The sequence below is a fragment of the Bactrocera oleae genome, chromosome 2 (genome assembly GCF_042242935.1).
Source record: "Bactrocera oleae isolate idBacOlea1 chromosome 2, idBacOlea1, whole genome shotgun sequence".
Classification (NCBI taxonomy): Eukaryota; Metazoa; Arthropoda; class Insecta; order Diptera; family Tephritidae; genus Bactrocera; species Bactrocera oleae.
Window position 1 is genome coordinate 75,656,384 of NC_091536.1, and position 19,205 is coordinate 75,675,588.

Consider the following 19,205-nt stretch of genomic DNA (forward strand, 5'->3'; position numbering starts at 1 on the left):
TATAAATAAATTTAGTTTTATATAAATGCATTTTAGCTAAAATTTTAAATCAAAAACCGTCAAATATTATAATTTTCTGCTCGTTTGCTGCAATTTGGTTGCTGTTGTGCCGCCAACCGCCTTTAGTTACACGCAAATAAAGAGAAGCATGACATATTTATGTTTTTATACATACATACTTATGAATGCATGCATGTGTGCTTGTACTTATGCTTATACTAAACCAAACAAAAGGCCGATTGACCTTGCCGCTTGCGATGATACGAGACGGCGAGCGGCGGCGCTCAATAAATAAAAGCTTGAGAGACACGCCAGTGCTCACATATGCTACTTTTATGCGTGAAACATAACTATAAGTATGTTATATGCAGCTTATTCATTTCATTCATTTTTGGAGTAAGGCTTTGCGCAAGCGCTTTGCGAATAAATAATTATAAGGTGAATGCGCAAGAAATTATGCATACATACATATACCATATATAAGCCAAAAATATATGCATATGCATGAGAGTATAAAAATTTAATAAAAAAAAGTCGAATAGCAGAGGAATAGTAAATACAGTCATACATACATATATGCGTATTGAAATACATATATACATATATATGTACATCCACCTGCGAAGCTTAGCAACAACTAGCTAGTTATAAGTTTTAATACAACTTTTAAGTTTTACAAAAACATGACGTGCATAGAGCCGCATCAAAAGTCAATGAATAAAATATTAAAGACTTAAGCAACGAACTTGAAATCATTTACACTCCCTGAATAGCCGACGAGTGTCGGAAAGGAATGCAAATTATGCAATTACAACAATATGACGACAGTTTGGCAGTCGTTAGTATTGACGTCTATCGTTTATTGACTTAGGAATGCTTGAGGTGAATTTATAAACAACACATGTCATTTATATGTATAAGTATGTATGTGTGTGGCTTGTGCGAAGAATTGCAAATACGCTTTAGAAGTTTTGATAGATGAATATGTTGCTAATTTTATATTTTGAAGAGAGCTGAACGATATTTTCGCAGCGGTTTGTTTGAAAAATTATTTATACAAAAATAGTTTGAATAAAATAAAAAATAAAAGTAAAATTTTAATAAAAAATAAGTTTGTTAAAAAATATAAAAATACAAAAAATGAAATAAAATTTATATTATAGTTTAATAATAACAAAAAAAAACTTCTCTAAAAGAATAAATAATAGTAATGTTTAATCATAATATATAAATGAATTAAATATAAAATTTAAATAAATCTTCAATTTAAAATGTTCTTAATTTTTTTTTTCAATTATATGTATAGTTTCATAAAAAACATAAATGAATAAAATAAAATAAAATTCAACACAAAAAAAGCTTTGCCAAATAAATAAATAATATAAAATGTTATTGCAAGAAATACATATAATAAAAATATTAAATTAAAGCAAAAAGTTTAAGTTTAAAATTTTCTAAATTTTTTTAATCAATTTCATAAAAAAAATATGAATAAACTAAATAAACCAGAAATTACATATTGATAAAAAAAACGTTTCTAAAAAGTAAGTAACAGTAAAATCTTATTTAAAACATATTATTTATTAATCATATAATATTTGAGCAATTTTTTAAAAATTATTTTCCTAAAAAACATATATAAATAAAATAAAATGAAAGTAAAATTTAAAAAAGAACTAAACAAAATCAAAGCAACATGTAACTGTAAAACACACTTTTCTAAACAGGGAGAAAAAAATAAGTTTCGCTGATGTCTTATGTCTAAAATGTATGAGAAATCAAAAAAGTATGTTAAAAATCTCTATTTATTGTTGAAAAAGTATAAATAAATAAATAGAAAAATTAATAAACAAATTTAACAATTTAAATTTATCAATTTTTTTCCAGAACAATTTCCAAAAAAAAATGTCTACAAAAAAATTCCAGATTCCCAAAAACTTAACGCAAAAATATATGCTTTGAAAATTTTTAATGTGAAAATCATTATTTTCATCGCTTGAACTTACATATATGTAAACACACCCTAGTGTGAATATTTCAATCTTTTTATCAGTATTTCAAAGCATTACAATAAAAAGTGACCTATCTTACTGGCGCACCTTAATAAAATGTTATGCAAAAAGTTTATTTTTTTGTCTAAAAAAATCATAAATATTCATACATACCTATATACATATGTATATAAATATAGCATACCTTCAGCCATACAAATAACTCTGCTTGCAAAGTATTAATTATTCATTCAAAACCATTTGTAGCACTCACATGACACCTTTATAACTGCTCGCCAAAAGTCGAAAAAAGTCAAGGCTTCAGTCATGCAAACATTAAAAATATTATGTGTTGCGAATTCGGCACAACAATTTTAACGAAAATATTTAAAAATATTTTGGCAAAAAATTGTTGGCTTGAAATCGCAACTCAGCTGCACAGCTGCGAGCAAAAATTGAATATTCTAATAAATTACTAAGATCATTAGAGCAGCGGGTAATAAATAAATTGCAAATAAATGTATGCTTTATTAAAATTTCAGCATACGTGCCTTAAGATATATAAACATGTAAATATGTGTGTGTAAGAGCAAATTACGCGGTAGGTAAACACCGATATTACCCCGGGGGAAACATGAAATTAGTGTAAATAATTGTATATACCATACAATTGGAACTTTGAATGTTTTTGCACTTGCAAAGTAAACCACACATTAGGGTGCGTCGCATGTATTAACTATTGGATGCCGTGAAACTATTTCAACCGCAAGAAGAGAACAGCTTTTAGAGAGCTCGATTTAATAAAAATCCTTCGTAAGCACCGTTAATAATAAACCGTTGTAAATTTTTTTTTTAATTTTTCGTCGCCTCTCGTACTTAAAGCAGTTTGCTTTTGTTACGAAAAATAATACTACACAAGTACGAGTGTATAAAACTATAATATATTTTTGTTTTTATACTACGCTTGCCTTTATAACGTGCTCATCCTTGTTTGTTGTATACTTCATTTTTGGTTTTTTTCGTTTGTATATAAATATTTATTTGATTCTCGCTTCTACATGCAATCACACTTATGTATATGTCGTTCTTTGGTACTCTAATCGCACAATTTTGTATGAAGAAGAAGCAGATTTTTTGTTTGAGAAAATGTCATATTCATAACTAGAGGCAATTATCTACCTATAATCTTTTATTTCGACTTTTAACAGAATTTTTTATACAGCTGTTGCATTATTCTTAACTTTAAGCAACTTCGAAGAACTCATTGTTTATTTGAGCTGCTTGTTCATACAGATATATACTTGGAGTCACTAAATTTTTAAGCATTTTTAAATTACGGTTTAATTGTTTTAGAAACCTGACTGAATAACGAAGATTTGAACTTAGTAAGCATTTGCATCAATCATTTATAGTTTTAAAATTCCATTCCTTCTAATGAGAGCTTTTTTTCTTTCAATACAATACCAAATTGCTTTTACTGAGCGCTAATGTCCAGTTTGGTAAGTCTCGACTTCGTCGCTAGCTAAAATATAATCTTAATTTTTGATGATCTTTTAATAAACTCAATATTACTTCAATATTAAATCTCTTAAATTACTGATCTAAAGACTTTTTATGTAATTTTATAGAAACTTTTTTTTGATGGCAAATCTTTCAACCTAAAATAATATTTTCCAGATTTCATTTGAAACTCTCCAATTACGACATACTCAATGAAAAAAGTTCACTGAGCAATTAGATTGTTTTGTTGTTGTTGTGGTGATAAAGAAGAGTTACCAAACAACGTGGCCATATGCTACCGAGTTTAACGCCTTTGAACATATATATACAAGTATATATAAATATATAAGTCTGTTCTTATTACACAGATCCGACTATTGGGTGGACGGTAGCGGCAGCTGGCAAATATTTAAAAAAATATAATTCAATACATTATAGTTTACTTCATCATCTTAATTTCCATACAATATTTCTTTTGCTGCTGCATAACTAAAAGTCTATCAAGGCCTTTTGCATCAACTTTTGACATTCAATGTTAGAAGTCAATGCTTTAATGTTGGATAAGAAATTTTTCATTAATAAATCAGTACTAAGGTAAAATATAGTATATGGTACAGTGCCCACCATATATTGAGATTTTTACAAATAAAAAATATATTGAACTGTTTAAGTGAGTATAAACTTCAATTAACTGGTGTTATGAGTAATAATAGAATTTACAAGATTATTTCAAGAAATTTTCAAAAAATATATACAGACATACATATCTATAATGAAGAGACGTAGAATGTAAGAGGAATTATATTTGAGTTAAATATTTTCATAAAAGTCATTCTAGAAACGTTTGAAGTCTTTAATAAATATTATAAAAACAAAACTAGCATAAAGCTAGAAGCGAAAATATGACGAAGAACATTAAGAAATATCACTTTATAAAATCTAACTGAATAGTATATTCACATGAATATATAATATAAACAAATATACTTCCTTAAACCGAAAATTACCAAATCAAATTGCGACTTCAAAGAGTATAACTTATTTATCATTTCTATTATATCAAAATACTATCTTTCCATTTAACAGTCATCGTATAACTTCAGAAATTCAAATAACAATTCGCATACAAATTCACAAATTGTGCTCACCCAAAGTTGTATATGTGTGAATCTAATGGTGGTCTGCCTGCACGCACCGAGTGGAGGCAGTAGGAGAATAAAAAGCCCATATTCCTTCAGTAGACACGCCGACAAAATTTGACAAAACTCAAAACTGACAACACGTGATGCGCGAATAATTTCAACACGAACTGGCAAGGCACACACACATCAGCATAAAGAGCAAGCGCGCATATGCAAATTAGTTTTAGAATTTTTCGAGATTCGCATGCGCGTAATAAGGAATTCAATTTACGATTCACATTTAAATAGATTTTCGATATAGTGGCAAAATAGTTTAATGGCTTTTTTCTGCGTTTCAAATGCTGGAGACGTTTGGTGCACAGATGTGAATTTTAATGTTTTTTTTTGTTGTTATACGCGTAGTTTGTGTGAAAAAACGCGGCTACTAGAACAAAAGTTAAAAAGGAATACAAATATCAACACAAATAATTTTGCCTGAGTTTATGACATGTTTGCATTCAAAAATTGTTATTTTGTTTTTGGAATTTTTTATGCGTCAGTTTTCTGGTGTTGCTGGGATACAGGGCGCCTCCGATATCAAATTAATTTAAATCAAAAATCAAAATCAGCAACAAGAAGAAGTGTGAGTGGTAAAAAGTGAAAGTTTAAGAATTATTTATTAATTAAAAAATTAAAAAAAATAAATAAAAAATAGAATTTTTAAAAAGAAGATTGAAATGTTGAAAAAAAAAATGAAATTAAAAATTTGAATGTTTTAAAATTAATTGATTTAGTTTATTAAACAGTTATACTAAAATTTTTTATATCAAGCGCCGACATACATATATGAAAGCTTATTGAAATATGAAAAATATGGATATTTAATTTAACCGGAAGACATTTTTTTTGAGAAATCGCTCAGTTTAGTTATGTCAATTTCGACAAAACATTTTATAAAATTTTGAGTGAAGTTACGGCTGCCCTTGTAAATTTAAAACACAATAAAAAAGTAAAATACAAAATCATTGCCTAAATTTTAGCGGATTTCATAAAGCAGACAATTTGTAAACAATATTATTTTGACCATACCTAATTATTAATTTAATTTAAACATTGTACCAGTGTATTTTAAAAATATCAAAATAAGTCTAAAAAAAGTTTAAATATATTTACCATATTTCTTTGTAAAAAAAATTAATTTGAAAGGCAAAACAACATTTTCAAATATTTTTTGCTGTAATCAGGCGCTTAAATTCATCTTCGAATTCATTTTGCTTCCACTTATCAGCAAATATAGTAAAATCATCGCTGACCGAAATCACTGCGAATACGCGTCATTTGTATCTACAAGTATTTGCTTAACCCGCCATGTAAGTGAGGCGAGGTTGAGCGGCATTATTTACATATCTCTACATATGGTAGTACAACACCACAATTGCTTGCTAATTCCAAAATGCCCACATCATTTTAATCAGCACGTTTTCGACACATTTTTCATCAACGTTCAGCCAACCCTCTCACCTTTCTTCTCATGACCAACATTCGCTCGTTTGGTAAACCTTTCAACACCTACAATAATGGGCGCGACTTCGACCGCAAATATTTAAATCACAAAAAAAAAATAACAAGTGTACTGGAAATCACATCAAACGCATTTACTTGCGTCGAAATTTACAAACAAATATTATGCAATATTTAAATTTCAATTTTAACCACAGACATTTGCATTTTTTATCGGATCTTTTTTATAGTTGCACCAAATGTCTTAAATGAAGTTAGCTATACCTTGGGGGCCAGTTTGTGGTGATTAAAATTTTGGTTTGTTAACTCGTTGATTTCCTATGAAATTTTGGACGGCAGATAATGGCATGTTTGGTACTGAAATCATTTGGAAATATTTCTAGTTTGCAAACAGGATATAAATATTTATGAAAATACTTAACTATTGATTTCTATTTTCAAAATAAAAAACTTTAAATTACTTTAATTTTGCTTAGTTATAAAATTAATTAAAGTTATAAAAACCAACTATTTTAATTTCATTTAGACAAGATGTTAATAGATTATAAAAATGCATCTATTATGTTACGGTATTAATAAAAAATTGATGAAGTTTTCTAAAAATTCACAATTCTAATCTAGTTCACATTTATTTAATTTGTTTACTTTATAGAGATAATAAAGTCATTTTCATTGATCCTTAATATCAACTTATTTTTTCGCACAAAGAATCATGGCTTTTTCTTTAATAAACTTAAATTGTTGCCTACATTTTGGCGTGCATTAAAAATTATGAATTTTCCAATATATTCAGTTATTGATATTTATGATATCATATTCAAGACAGCATAACGTTATATAGTTGAAAGTTACTTCTATGCGTGTTCTCTCAATTATTGTATGCCAGCATGTAACAGAATAAGTATTGCCTATCTTTTGGCTGCATATCATAAAGAAATAGATATTCAGAATAGTAATTTGTGATTACAATCATATGTTGTTATCATTTTTCAGTTAGATAAAGACACTTAGTTGAAAATTTCCTCAACTGAATACTAGTGAGTTATGTATAATAAAGATTTGCAGAATCAATGTTGCCTATCTTTCGGCTCCAAAACATATACAAAAAAAGCAACATCATTGTACTTGTATTAATGAAAAAATTGTGTATTACAATAATTTGTGAGTATAACTTTTATAAAGAGATATTTTGTCAACAATTTTATTTTGTATCACAAAAGGTGATGAAAAAATGTTGCCTACATTTTGGCACTGTAAAAGAACAGATACAAATTCTATTACTTTCTTAAAGAAGAATAATTGGTATGATGATGGTAAGACGTTTCTATTCACTTCTAAACGCTGAAAGCAAAAATTAAATATACATACTCTCATATAATTTTAAATGTTAATAACTATTAAGCATTTGTTGAATATTACAAAAATGGTTGCATAAAAATTCTGTTTCCAAATTTTTAAGTATGTTTTTGTAATCAATTATAAAATTATTATTTTTTAATCAATATAAAATAATCTAAAAGTGTTTTTATTCATTCATTCTAAATAATTTTTACTACATTCATTCGGTTATTTAGTCACTCTATTTCATCACTGAACTCACCCACTCAACAATTTTGCTTTCATTATTAATAGAGTAGTTAATGATTTGCAAAATGTTGCACAAACTCATTGCCATTACATTGGTGATTACATCATTACAAAACTGTGCTGAATTCATCACATGCTTTCAACGTAAATTTCATGCTTTTTCTGCAATTTCGGTTTCGGTTAATTATTTGATGATATTTTGTTTTATTGCTTTCTTTCACTCGCGTACAACAATTATGCCATAATTACCATATAAAATTTTTATTCAAATACAATAATACTGAGCAGTGTGAACACTTCATAAATCATATTTTTAGTTTGTATGAAAAATACATTTTTTTTACTTACGCTGTTATCAACATTTTTGTTGAGCTTTATTTATTGGTTTTTATTAAAAGATCTTCCGTCAGCTGTTGCCGTTGCTGAGGGATTGTCTTGACTGCTTTGATACTAATTTGTTTATGCTTTCTTGCAAATAAACAAATTAGTGTTTTTTACGAGTTGAAAATTCTCAATTACAATTTCGCAGTCATAGGCACTTAATTTGCTGTTTGCTCGCGTATCTAAATCAAAAATGAATGTATACGAAGATATCACTTCGGTGACATGTGCAGTGGGTTGATGAACGAGTATGGTTGCTGTAAGGAGAATTGAAAAATATTGGTGAAGATTAATAAATGTATCAGGTGGTTCAAAATTGGCGACCTTTGTGTAAACCATAATGAGGAGACTGCTGCTATATGTTAAAAGCGTCTGCATAAATCTTTTAATCATTGTAACGCTTTTAAGACTTTTCGCACAAAGAAATTAACTTGTTTTTTTTTAATTTTTCTTTTGTGTTCATAAAATTTTTAGATTATGATAGTCCAAATATTGACGTTACCTAATATAATATTAATAATAAATTCAACAAATTATAGTAGTTTCATTTCAAACAATTAGGAGAAAATATAAAAAGATTTGAACATTTATTTTTTTAAAAGAGAGTAATAACTTCAATCTTCGAAATTCTTTAGGTAATGTTTTCTGTCGCTAACAAAACAAAATTACTGATAATTTACGATCTCTACAACAACAGTTAAATTTTGATTTCTCAAAAGACTATTAGGCATAAATGACATTTAACTAAACTCAGCAAGTTCTTTTAAGTTTTTGTGCGAAACATTTTTTTTATCTCTAAAACAACAAAATTAGCTGAAAATTTGTTTTCTCAACAAACTATTGAGAAATTAAACATTAGTAATAGTTTTCTCAACTGGCTATTGAGAAAATGTGTAGCGCTGTCAGTGTGGCAATTGATTTGTTAATACTAGAGAATTTTGTTATTTTCGACTTTGCGTTATCTATTTTCATATAATATATATATTTTCATTCAGTACACAAGATTTAAGTTAATAATTGATTTCGACCAAAGACTGCGCACTTAGCTGTATTCCTCAAAATTAATTTCAAAAGTTTTTCTGCTGCTGTTTTCTGAAAAGTTTATTTTCTCAACAGACTTTTGAGCAACTTGGCATAAGTGATAGTTTTCTCAAATTTCGTTGTTGATATGAAATAAATTTGTTATTTGGACTATTCCTTTGACTATTATAAGCAGTATCAAAAACCAGTTATGCAGTTGTTATGATGGTCGTGGAAAAAATTTATTTCAGACACCGGTTTAATTTAACTGTCAATATTTTTGTAATGCAAACTTCTGAAATAAGTTAAACGCATATTTATTTAAAAAATTATTATTCTGTTTTGTTAGTCAATGTATAACACGCTCCAATTAGCACTCATATAATTGAATTATAGTAGAAGTTCACCTTTAATAACACCTGTTTACTGTATGTATGTATGTAACTACAGATATATACTATTATATTTCACTTTGGAAATCAAAAATGCGGCTTTTTTTCTATACGGCTTAACCATATTGGGTGAATTAATATAATTACTCATAGTGCGAAATATGGGTATATATAATTAAAATGATATGTGTAAGTTATTTTTTATGTAAAAAAATCATTATTTCAGTTAGTAAGTTCACCACATAACGGCTTAGAATAAATTGTATATTACAAAAAAACAAAAAAAAAATGATTAATTTAATTACAAAAACTTTTATATAAAATTCGTCATTAATTGGAATAATTCTTTTTTAGATTTTTTCTGAAGTACAATCTACAAAGAAAAAAAAATTTTATTGAAAAAATTTTTTTATATACATTTATGATTAGAAAATTGCAACTTTTATGCTTTATTTGGCGCATTTAGTAAACGCTTTAAAATCTTTTAATTGTTTAATTACTGCTGACAAGCGCAAAATCACTTCATGCCATTGCACATTTAATTTTAATTTCCAAATTTGACATGTTTACAATGTGACATTTTTCACTCAAAAGCACACATTCAAACCCACATATACCTGTACACATGCGCATAGAATGAGTGTTGGTGTCGATGGCACAATTGCTTTGTTAGGAAACACTAAACAAATAATAAAAAATACATAAACTCAAAACAACAACCAAAGCAACAATAGTATTTTTTGCGCTAGCACTTATTTTGAAGGCAATGCTTTTGCAATAACATATTTACAAGCGCATAAAAACAATGAAACTACTTACGAATCACAAATAATTGCAAGTAAAACGCGGAATAAAAATAAAAATAAATGTCACGAATATTAGCTCATTTTCGGCAAGTTTTTAGAATGAGTAATTTTTATTCGTACCTAAACTAAACCTAACCAATTCAATGCGACCCTAAATGTAGGCAATTTTTTTCTAAATAATATTATAATATGATATTGTAATTCCAAAGGTGTACAAGGAATATTGATTGCAATAGTACATAAAACTGTATAACCATACAAATCTATGGCCAAAGGTTCAAAATACCTAACAATAGTGTATTTTGTTACAGAAGCCAATAACATAGGTGTCTAACAAAATAGATATATTTAATTACATAAAATACTTCAAGTTTGACTAGGTCAAAATAGCGATTTCAAGCAAAACTCGCTTGAATCACATTGCTTAAGAAAAATCGCATTACCCGTAAGCTGATATTGGAGATGACTAAATGCATTTGAAATTCTAAAACAAATGACGAGTACAAATAAGCTGAGGTATGGAAAGTATTTCGGTGTAAGAAACTATGGCCTTGTCAGCAGTTTTGTACAAAGCGTACCATTACAGTTTCGTCTAATAATTATTTTAGGTTACTTTTGCAAGTGCTTACATATTTATACAAATACTTACATACAAATATATACACATATGCTCGTCTATACTTGCAGGGCATGGCCGCTCAAATTATCACGACGGAGTAATTGTATACAATATTAATAAATATTTTGTCGGAAATCGCAGCAAGTCATCGTTCAAAAACCTTAAAAGTTAAACGGGTTTGCTGAGCCCTTTCATATTTTCGCATTTTAATTCTATATTTATTTAAAGACAATGCACTGAGGACATGTCCAACCAAGGCTTCGTCGCTACTTCCTGTGACAAAAAAATATTAACTTTCCAATTCTCGCTGTGCTAAGGTCGTTTGAGTGCTTTAACACCGTCTTCTTATTATTCTTGAAAGCTGACTGGCAGCCACTTAAGCTTGCACTGATTTTTTGAAGCGTGTTTTTTTTTAGCTTTATCCTTGAATAAATAAAAAAGTTTCAGTGCTTTTACGTGAATTTCCCAAGCTGAAGCGACTTTTGAAACTTGCAATTAATGCATATATGCACAGTATGGGCTAAAATTAAAACACACATTGCTATCAGTAAGCAACGCATTTCACAAATGAAAGGACAATTGAAGATAATTATTTTGTTTATAAGCAATGCTTGCTTGTGGATTAATTTTATTAATTTTTATTTATATATAACATATTTTTTTGGAAATATCTTGTATTTTAATAGATTTTTTGAAATTCGAGATACATTTTTTACGAAAAAAACCATAAATTTATAAAAAATAGAATATTTAATATATAATTTGTATATCTTTCTTGCTAATATATTGTATTTGTTTTATTAAGAGATATATTTAAAAAAAAAAACAAATCGCAATTATTATAAAATAATACTAAGAAATAATAAGTTTATAAAAAAACAAAAAAAAATTAAAAGATAATATGTAATTAAAGAAAAAAGTAAATAATTAATACAAAATTTATAAAAATGTATAAATGTTTACATGAAAATATTAAATTTTTTAAGAAAAAAAAATTCTAATAAAAATAGTAAAATTATTAAAATAAAATTTATAAAAACAAAATGTTTATAAGAAATTATTAAATTTTTCATGAAATATTCAGGTATTTTTAAAGTTTATAAATTCAAAAAATGTTCACAAAGATTTGCTTTATTTTCATAATTTAACTAAATTAATAAAAAAAACTTTATTATTTATTTATTTTGTACTTTTTCTCATAAAATATGGCCCTTCAGTTTGCAATATTGTATAGATATTTCAATAAAAAATAAATAAAACACAAATATATAAAAAACATAAAATGTTTATAAAACAAGTAAGGTTGGGCTAAGCTCGGGCGTAAAGAACATGTTACATCAAAGCAGGGAAAATACCTTCAAGTGTTAGAATAACTTTTTAATAAAAAATTTTGCGAAACAATTCAATATTCTTTATTCGATGAAATTGTAAATGGATTGCAATCAAATTTGGACTTTTACTAAGTTATATTATAGGTCATAGACACACTTAGTTTTATTACTATATACCTCCCGTCAGCTAAAATTGTATTATAAACATCTTCAAATGAGATATATGGGATATAAACTGAACTGAAGAAGCTAAAATTAATATAATGAGTTGATGTGAAAACGTCAAACAGAGATCGCAATTCCTTATTTTAGGCATATAAGGTAAGGTCGAGACCAATTTCAATCATATTCCCACACAATTTTTAAGAAAATTCTTCATTTAATTTTATTAAAGTATCACACATTTTGTCAGGCAGAAAGTCGGAAATTATTATACAGTCTATATTGGGTTAAGAAGAAGGGATGGGCTAATTAAATTCCTTTACACACTGCTGAGGTATATCAAGCAATTTGATAAATATATAACTCACACAATGAACGACAGATTCGGCATAAGGTTTGTTATAATAACAAAAATCAATATACATATGTACTACTTGAGAGTTTGAGTAGTTCGTAGACAAAATTCACATATTTTCGGCATTAAACTATAGTATATCCAATATTATACGTTTCGTGAATTTTGCTAAGATATCTTACACATTGACTGATGTATATGGCAACAGGTCAACCAATTCATTGAGTTTCATTAAAGTGCCTCACATACCGTCACCAACATATATGGTATGGAGTAAAATCAACCGGGTGTTTGAAAATTCGGAGATTAGTTATATAGGGGATAGAGCAAATTTTCAGCCTATTTTACTTATTTTAGGTCCACAGATACACTGTTGTTAAGAAAATAAGCTCTCTCATTTTTATTGGGATAACTCACATATTAGCTGATATATGCGGTATAAAGTCACCCGGAAGTTCGAAAATCTTTATATTAGGTATATGGGGGCTAAGGGAAAGATTGACCCGATTCAACTCAGTTATGACACTCAGACAAACTATTATCAGAAAAGCTTTCTTCCTGAATTTCCAATGACATATCTCACATATTGAACGATATTTTTGATAAAAAGTCAACTATAGGCACAGGGGTACACAAATTGGGTACCTAGGGCTTTGAACACTTTTGGTTCAATTTAAACAATTTTTAGTCATAAAGTGGCACACTTTAGAGGGACTATTCCTGCTAAGTTGTATCCCGATATACATAAAAAAAAAAATAAGAAAAAAAGTCTTAAAGAAAAAAAATTTTTGCAAGAAAGAAACGTGAAAAAGTCATTTAACTGTCATGCTTTTGACTTCATTAATAAAAAAAGACCCCGAAGTAAAATATATTCTATACCATGAAATCCTCGGATTGCAGCGATATACATATGTATATATTTATATATAAGCCTGTTCACCTAGAAACCTAACCAATCACCATTAATTGTATTTTTATATGTACGCAATGTGCGAATGGAATATTTTACAATTTTGCAATGATACAAATTCAACCGGTTTAACTAGCCGCACACATGGCAACGCATGACACATACAAACAAACACATATACAAAAACTAGCATCGATAAGCGCGAATTAAGAAAATCGCAGCTGAAAAAGGTAGACCAAGACAGGCCAGAGGCCAGAGAATTGCGCACAGTGTCCACTAACAGCATAAGCTACTCGATTACATTTTAATTAACCGCATATATATGTGTGTATTTTTGTATGTGTAAATTTGTCGATGTATATATGCATGTATGTGTGTATATATGCGCGTTTATCATCAGCTATGCGTTTATTGGTGCAACTGCATTTATTCTCTGCTCCACAATAACTCAAATGATGAACCGACTCAAAGTGCCGCTGAGTGCAAGCGAGTGAGTTTTGTTATTGTTCGCAACGTAGCTCAACGCTCAACAACAACAAATGAAAGCGCGTACAAAGTTCGCAATTTTATTATAATTATATTCTATAGATTTCGCAGTGGTATCGCATGACATTTCTAGAACTTTTTGATTGCTAAATTGTTTGCTGCGTGCGTGTTGCCAATACCAGTGTGCATGTGCGCCTTACGCAATTCACAAATAACGTGGCTTGCATAATAAGTCAGCTTGCAGCGAATATTTGTTGCTTTTCAGCATTATTTGTCTTTAGAAAATCATTTTCTGCTTAATCACCGCTGACTCATTAGCATCGCGCGCAGTGATTTGCTGGTCTAGTCCCACAGATATATGTACATACATACATATATGTGTGCTGGTGTACGATGTCTTTGCCAATTCAAAAAGTATTGCTTTTTGACACTTTTTGCAATCGCATTTGTTTACAAGTTTCAGTTTAAAACGTGTTCTTTCAACCGTCACTTCAAATTTTGTTTACTTTTAATAATCTAAATGGCTTTTGGTGAAAAATTTGCATGATAGACATGTGCTTATATAGTATTATATAGTATAGTAGATTAAAAAAAAACATATACGTTTATGTATGTCTATATTTAATGTAAAAAAGTAGGAAGGAATAACAAAAGGATTACCTAACTGCGTGACTGATCAGGTGCTGCGGCAGCTTCGATCTGACTAGTGCTTCTATTGTTATGGAAATAAATTTTTTTTCGAGTTATTTTATATAACTTGCGGATTTCTTAAATATTGTTGCATTTGCTTTGTTTAATAATTAATGAGTTGTGAAATAATAAAATTATATACAAGAAAAAACGTTAACTCTTTTGCACCGAAGCTATAATACCCTTCACAACAAAAGTTTGCATGCAAAATTTCGATTTTGAGCGGTTAGTTTATTTGTCAGCTGTATGCTATAATCTTCCGAACTGAACAATTTCTTTGGAGATTATGTCGTTGGCTGGAAAAATAATATATGTGAAATTTAGTTGAGATATTTTGTCAAATAAAAAGTTTTCCTCAAAAGAACTTGATTTTGTTCGTTCAGTTTGTATGGGGATCATATGCTATTGTGGTCGAGTCAAAATAATATGTTCGGAAATTGTAACGTTGCTTTGGGGAGTAATATATGCCATACTGCGTGAAAATATTTTGGCAAATAAAAAACTTTTCCAAACAAGAACTTGATTCTGATCGATCATTATATTTTATATCAAACCTAATATGTCACGTTCAGGGTATAAAAAGTGTATATGACGATTATAATATGAAGGAAATAATGCCTTTGCCTTGAAAACACCAGTTAAAATTATTATCTTACCTATTCAGTGAACAAAAATACTACAAGACCATACTTTAAGGCGGTAATTAAATTATTTTCCTACTTATAGTATATTTTGGGACTCAAAATGGGTTAGTGCTCATGTAAGTAATGAAGAAGCAGAGCCTTTTACTATCAGTGGTTTTAAAATCCTCTTAAAATTAATACTGTTTTCTCATATGATAAATGGTAAATTAGGTTCTCGTATCAAAAATATTATTGTAATATTACTGTTTGAAGCGCTGAAGTGGGAGAGAGAGCTGACAAGGACAGCACTTCATGCTAGACGCTTGAGCTGCTTTTGAAAAATTTGTCTCAGTTTTGTGTGAAAACAATTTTAAATGCCGAAAAAAAATCTTAAAATTGACAGTAACAAAAAACAAAAATATATTTTATAAAAGCTCCGCCAAGCAGAATGCATATGCTTATGCTGAAAAAGCTTAAAGATATATTCAAACTGGCTTATCAGAAAGTCTTCGGCTAGTAGAAGTGAGGTGTAGGCATACGTTTTTATATTTTTGAAGCTTACTCTGAAAGTAACAACATTAATATTGATGACTAAGCAAGAAAATATTTTTGATGAGAAAGCAAAGTCCATTTGTTTTTGGATACGCTTCGCTAAACAGTTTGCTGCTTAATAATTTTTTCACTAAACTCCGTTTTTTGATAGACTTTATAATATAAATGTATCCCACCTAAAAATTATTCTTTCGTTTGTATAAAATAATATGGCATACTAAGATTCCTTTTAGAGAATTTTTTTAATATTGATCCATCAAAATTTATTTGAGGCACAATACAGCAAAGGTTGTAGTGCACACTTTCCCATTAATCAAATTCAAATTTATACTCATATGCATATAACGCCTAAAATATTGTGTAATCACATGAAAATATATTCAATGTTCTATTTCAAGTCACAATATACCAATTAAGCGTTAATGGTAAACATGCGAATAAACCCACAATATAAAAAATGCGCATAACCGTTAAGCATTACCAAAATGGTGGCTGGGAAATACCGCCAAACAATGAGCTACACGACAAAAACATAAATATTGCAATCACATAGGTGGGCAATGATGCAGTTTTGCGCTAAAATACACACACCACTTCAGTCGCGCACAACACAAAGAGGAATATTTCAACCACAACACCTTGGAAATTTGAAAGGAACAAAATTGAAAGCCAGACAAAAATATACCTCAGTATGCGCACATAAACGAAGTGAAGATGGCCCGAGCAATTTAAGGCAGCAGACGGCACAAACTTGCTTAATATGTATCAAAGCGCATGTGTGTGTGTGTGTGTGTTATAAATCGACGGGCAGTGCATTTAGCGTCGCTTACAAAGTGGTCAGCCTTGAGATGAGGTAGTCCAGCTGACTGTGACAGGCGAGCGAGTACAAAAATAGAAACAAAGAGCCAAGCTGATAGGTCAGGCCGTTGGCAAACTAATGCACGTAAGTCAGACGAATAATACTTGAAAATTCAAAAACAAAAAAAAACAATAAAAACATTTGCTCGAAAAGGGCGCTCAGCAACAGCTCAAGAGCTGAACTTAACACGCTAACTAATAAAAGCGAAATAAAATGGCAACTAAACAAAATTATTGAAATTTTACGAGCGGCGGACTGAACAAGTCAGGTTTGTGCCTTAAGTCTTTAGTAGGTATGAAGTACCGTGGTATGGCGGGGAAGTTTCTGTCTTAAGTCCTTAGTAGCATGCAGCTTCGTTAGTTTGGAAGACAAGTTTGTGCCTTAAGTCTTTTGAATTTTTGTATTTTTTTAATATAACCGGCAAGTTTGTGCCTTAAATCTTTTGATTTTATGAGTTTTTTTAATATAACCGGCAAGTTTGTGTCCTAAGTCTTTGTATTTGGTAAAGTCTACTCAAATAATATAATATAATCTTTTGAAAGAAGTCTAAAATTCAATGCTGATGCATTTTTCGTTTAATACTCACATAAAACAATTGAACAGACAAGTTTATTGTTTTTGTTGCAAATATTTTTTGAGTATTGAGCAATTCTCTTTTTTATTTCTTCATCAGCATTTTCATGACTTTAATTATGCTGTTGGCTGTCAACATTTTTGAAGTAGGCCGTGTGTAGCTACTGGGTTTGAATTGATTATTCACATAGCTTGTAGACCTAGCGATAGCGATGGTAGTAATTATAGTTATTACGGTGAAGCAAAATGTTATACAAATAAAAAAAACTATTTATAAATTATTATCAAATTCTTTTTTATTACAATAAGTAAACATTTTTTTGTAATCAAACTTCAAACAAATTTTATATGGCGCCATTTCTACACCCATATTTGTCACTATTTAGCTTTAGTAATATCTAATTTTAAATATTTACAAAAAAATATATTTTTAATTTTTTCCCCCTCACATCTTAATAATTACCCTCATAAATGTCAAAATTGCATGCGTCATTGTTGGCATATTTACTTGTATGCACTTAGCATTAAGTCAGCTTATTGTGTAATAAGTTTAAGTTACTCATCAACTTTCTTGTTAAAAATATTTAAAAACATTTTAAAACAAATACAACAAAAATAGATGGGACACTTAAAATATGAATAAAAAATAAAATATGTGCCAACCTGTTAGGTGCTCAACTTTTGTGCTCAAAATTGTTATCTCATGGGGTTTCCCTGCATCGACAGCTCCTTTTCAGCAAAGATTTACAGTTCTCGCCCTAAAAGTGTTTTAACTATGTTTAATATCTGATTATTAAAAAGTGCTGTGGGCGTTTTTGTGGCTTCTGCTCTTACGATATTTACGAAGTTTTAGCGAAAGTGGTTGACTCATACGTATATTGCCAGTTGTTTTGAAAATTTTGACATTCGATAATCTGGATGAAATATTGTGGCGTTAATGGATGAATGATGACTACACACCTCATTTTAGGTATGCATACTTAGGAGATGATATCAGGAATGCCTCTCGCTTTTTAATTTGGCATTTATAGGGTATATACAAAAATAATTTATTTTCACTTAAAATATCACAAAGTTTCGATTCAATTACTTTTTGTTCATTATTAGAAGGAATACTCGTGCATTGATGAGCTTTTAAGAAAACTTACAATTAATAGAATTCTTATATTTTTTGTGATATCTTTTCTATCCGATTTTCAAATATGATACTCAAATACGAACTTCGAAATGTATGAAATCATGATAGAAACGATAAACTTGCTCGTGCTAAGCAAATAAATAAAAAATTTCTTTGAAATTTTTATTCAAATTAAAATAAAGCGTATAAAATAAACATACCGAGTGTGGCAATATACTATATTTTATTCAAAATATATATGTTATATTCTAGAGAATAGTTTATTTGTCTCCGTCTAAAATGACAGTTGATCCAAAATAGGACACACGTAGTATGGAAATAAAAAATATCTACTATTTTCATATTTTATATATAGGTTATACTCCTAAAAATAACAAACTAAATTTTTAAATTGACATTTCAAATACTTTTTGAATTACAAGCTTCTTAAGTGCAGCGTCTTTTGTGAGCAAGCCAAAAACGACCAAAACTGTGGGTCCGCGCCGTTTCGACAATTTTTCATTTTTTTCGACCGTAAGTTAGTACACGGAAAATATCTTCTAAATAGATTTTTTAGGTTTCAGCCACTGCAGCGGCTACGAAAAATAT

At 28.9% G+C, this 19,205-nt stretch overlaps 1 protein-coding gene across 8 annotated transcripts in view; it reads right to left on the reverse strand.

The window, feature by feature from the left end:
- snu (ABC-type transporter snustorr) overlaps nucleotides 1-19,205 on the reverse strand; it is a 108,281-nt gene that overhangs the window by 24,301 nt on the left and 64,775 nt on the right. For 3 of the 8 annotated variants that reach the window (XM_036368573.2, XM_036368571.2, XM_036368572.2), the window contains exon 3: nucleotides 8,069-8,358. The exons of 4 other annotated variants lie outside the window; for them this stretch is intronic. In XM_036368573.2, coding sequence (XP_036224466.1) covers nucleotides 8,069-8,082 — 14 coding nt within the window. In that variant the 5' untranslated portion in view covers nucleotides 8,083-8,358. Of the gene's footprint in view, nucleotides 1-4,639; nucleotides 5,105-8,068; nucleotides 8,359-19,205 lie in introns of those variants that run through there. One more of the 8 variants, XM_036368568.2, reaches the window with a different exon arrangement.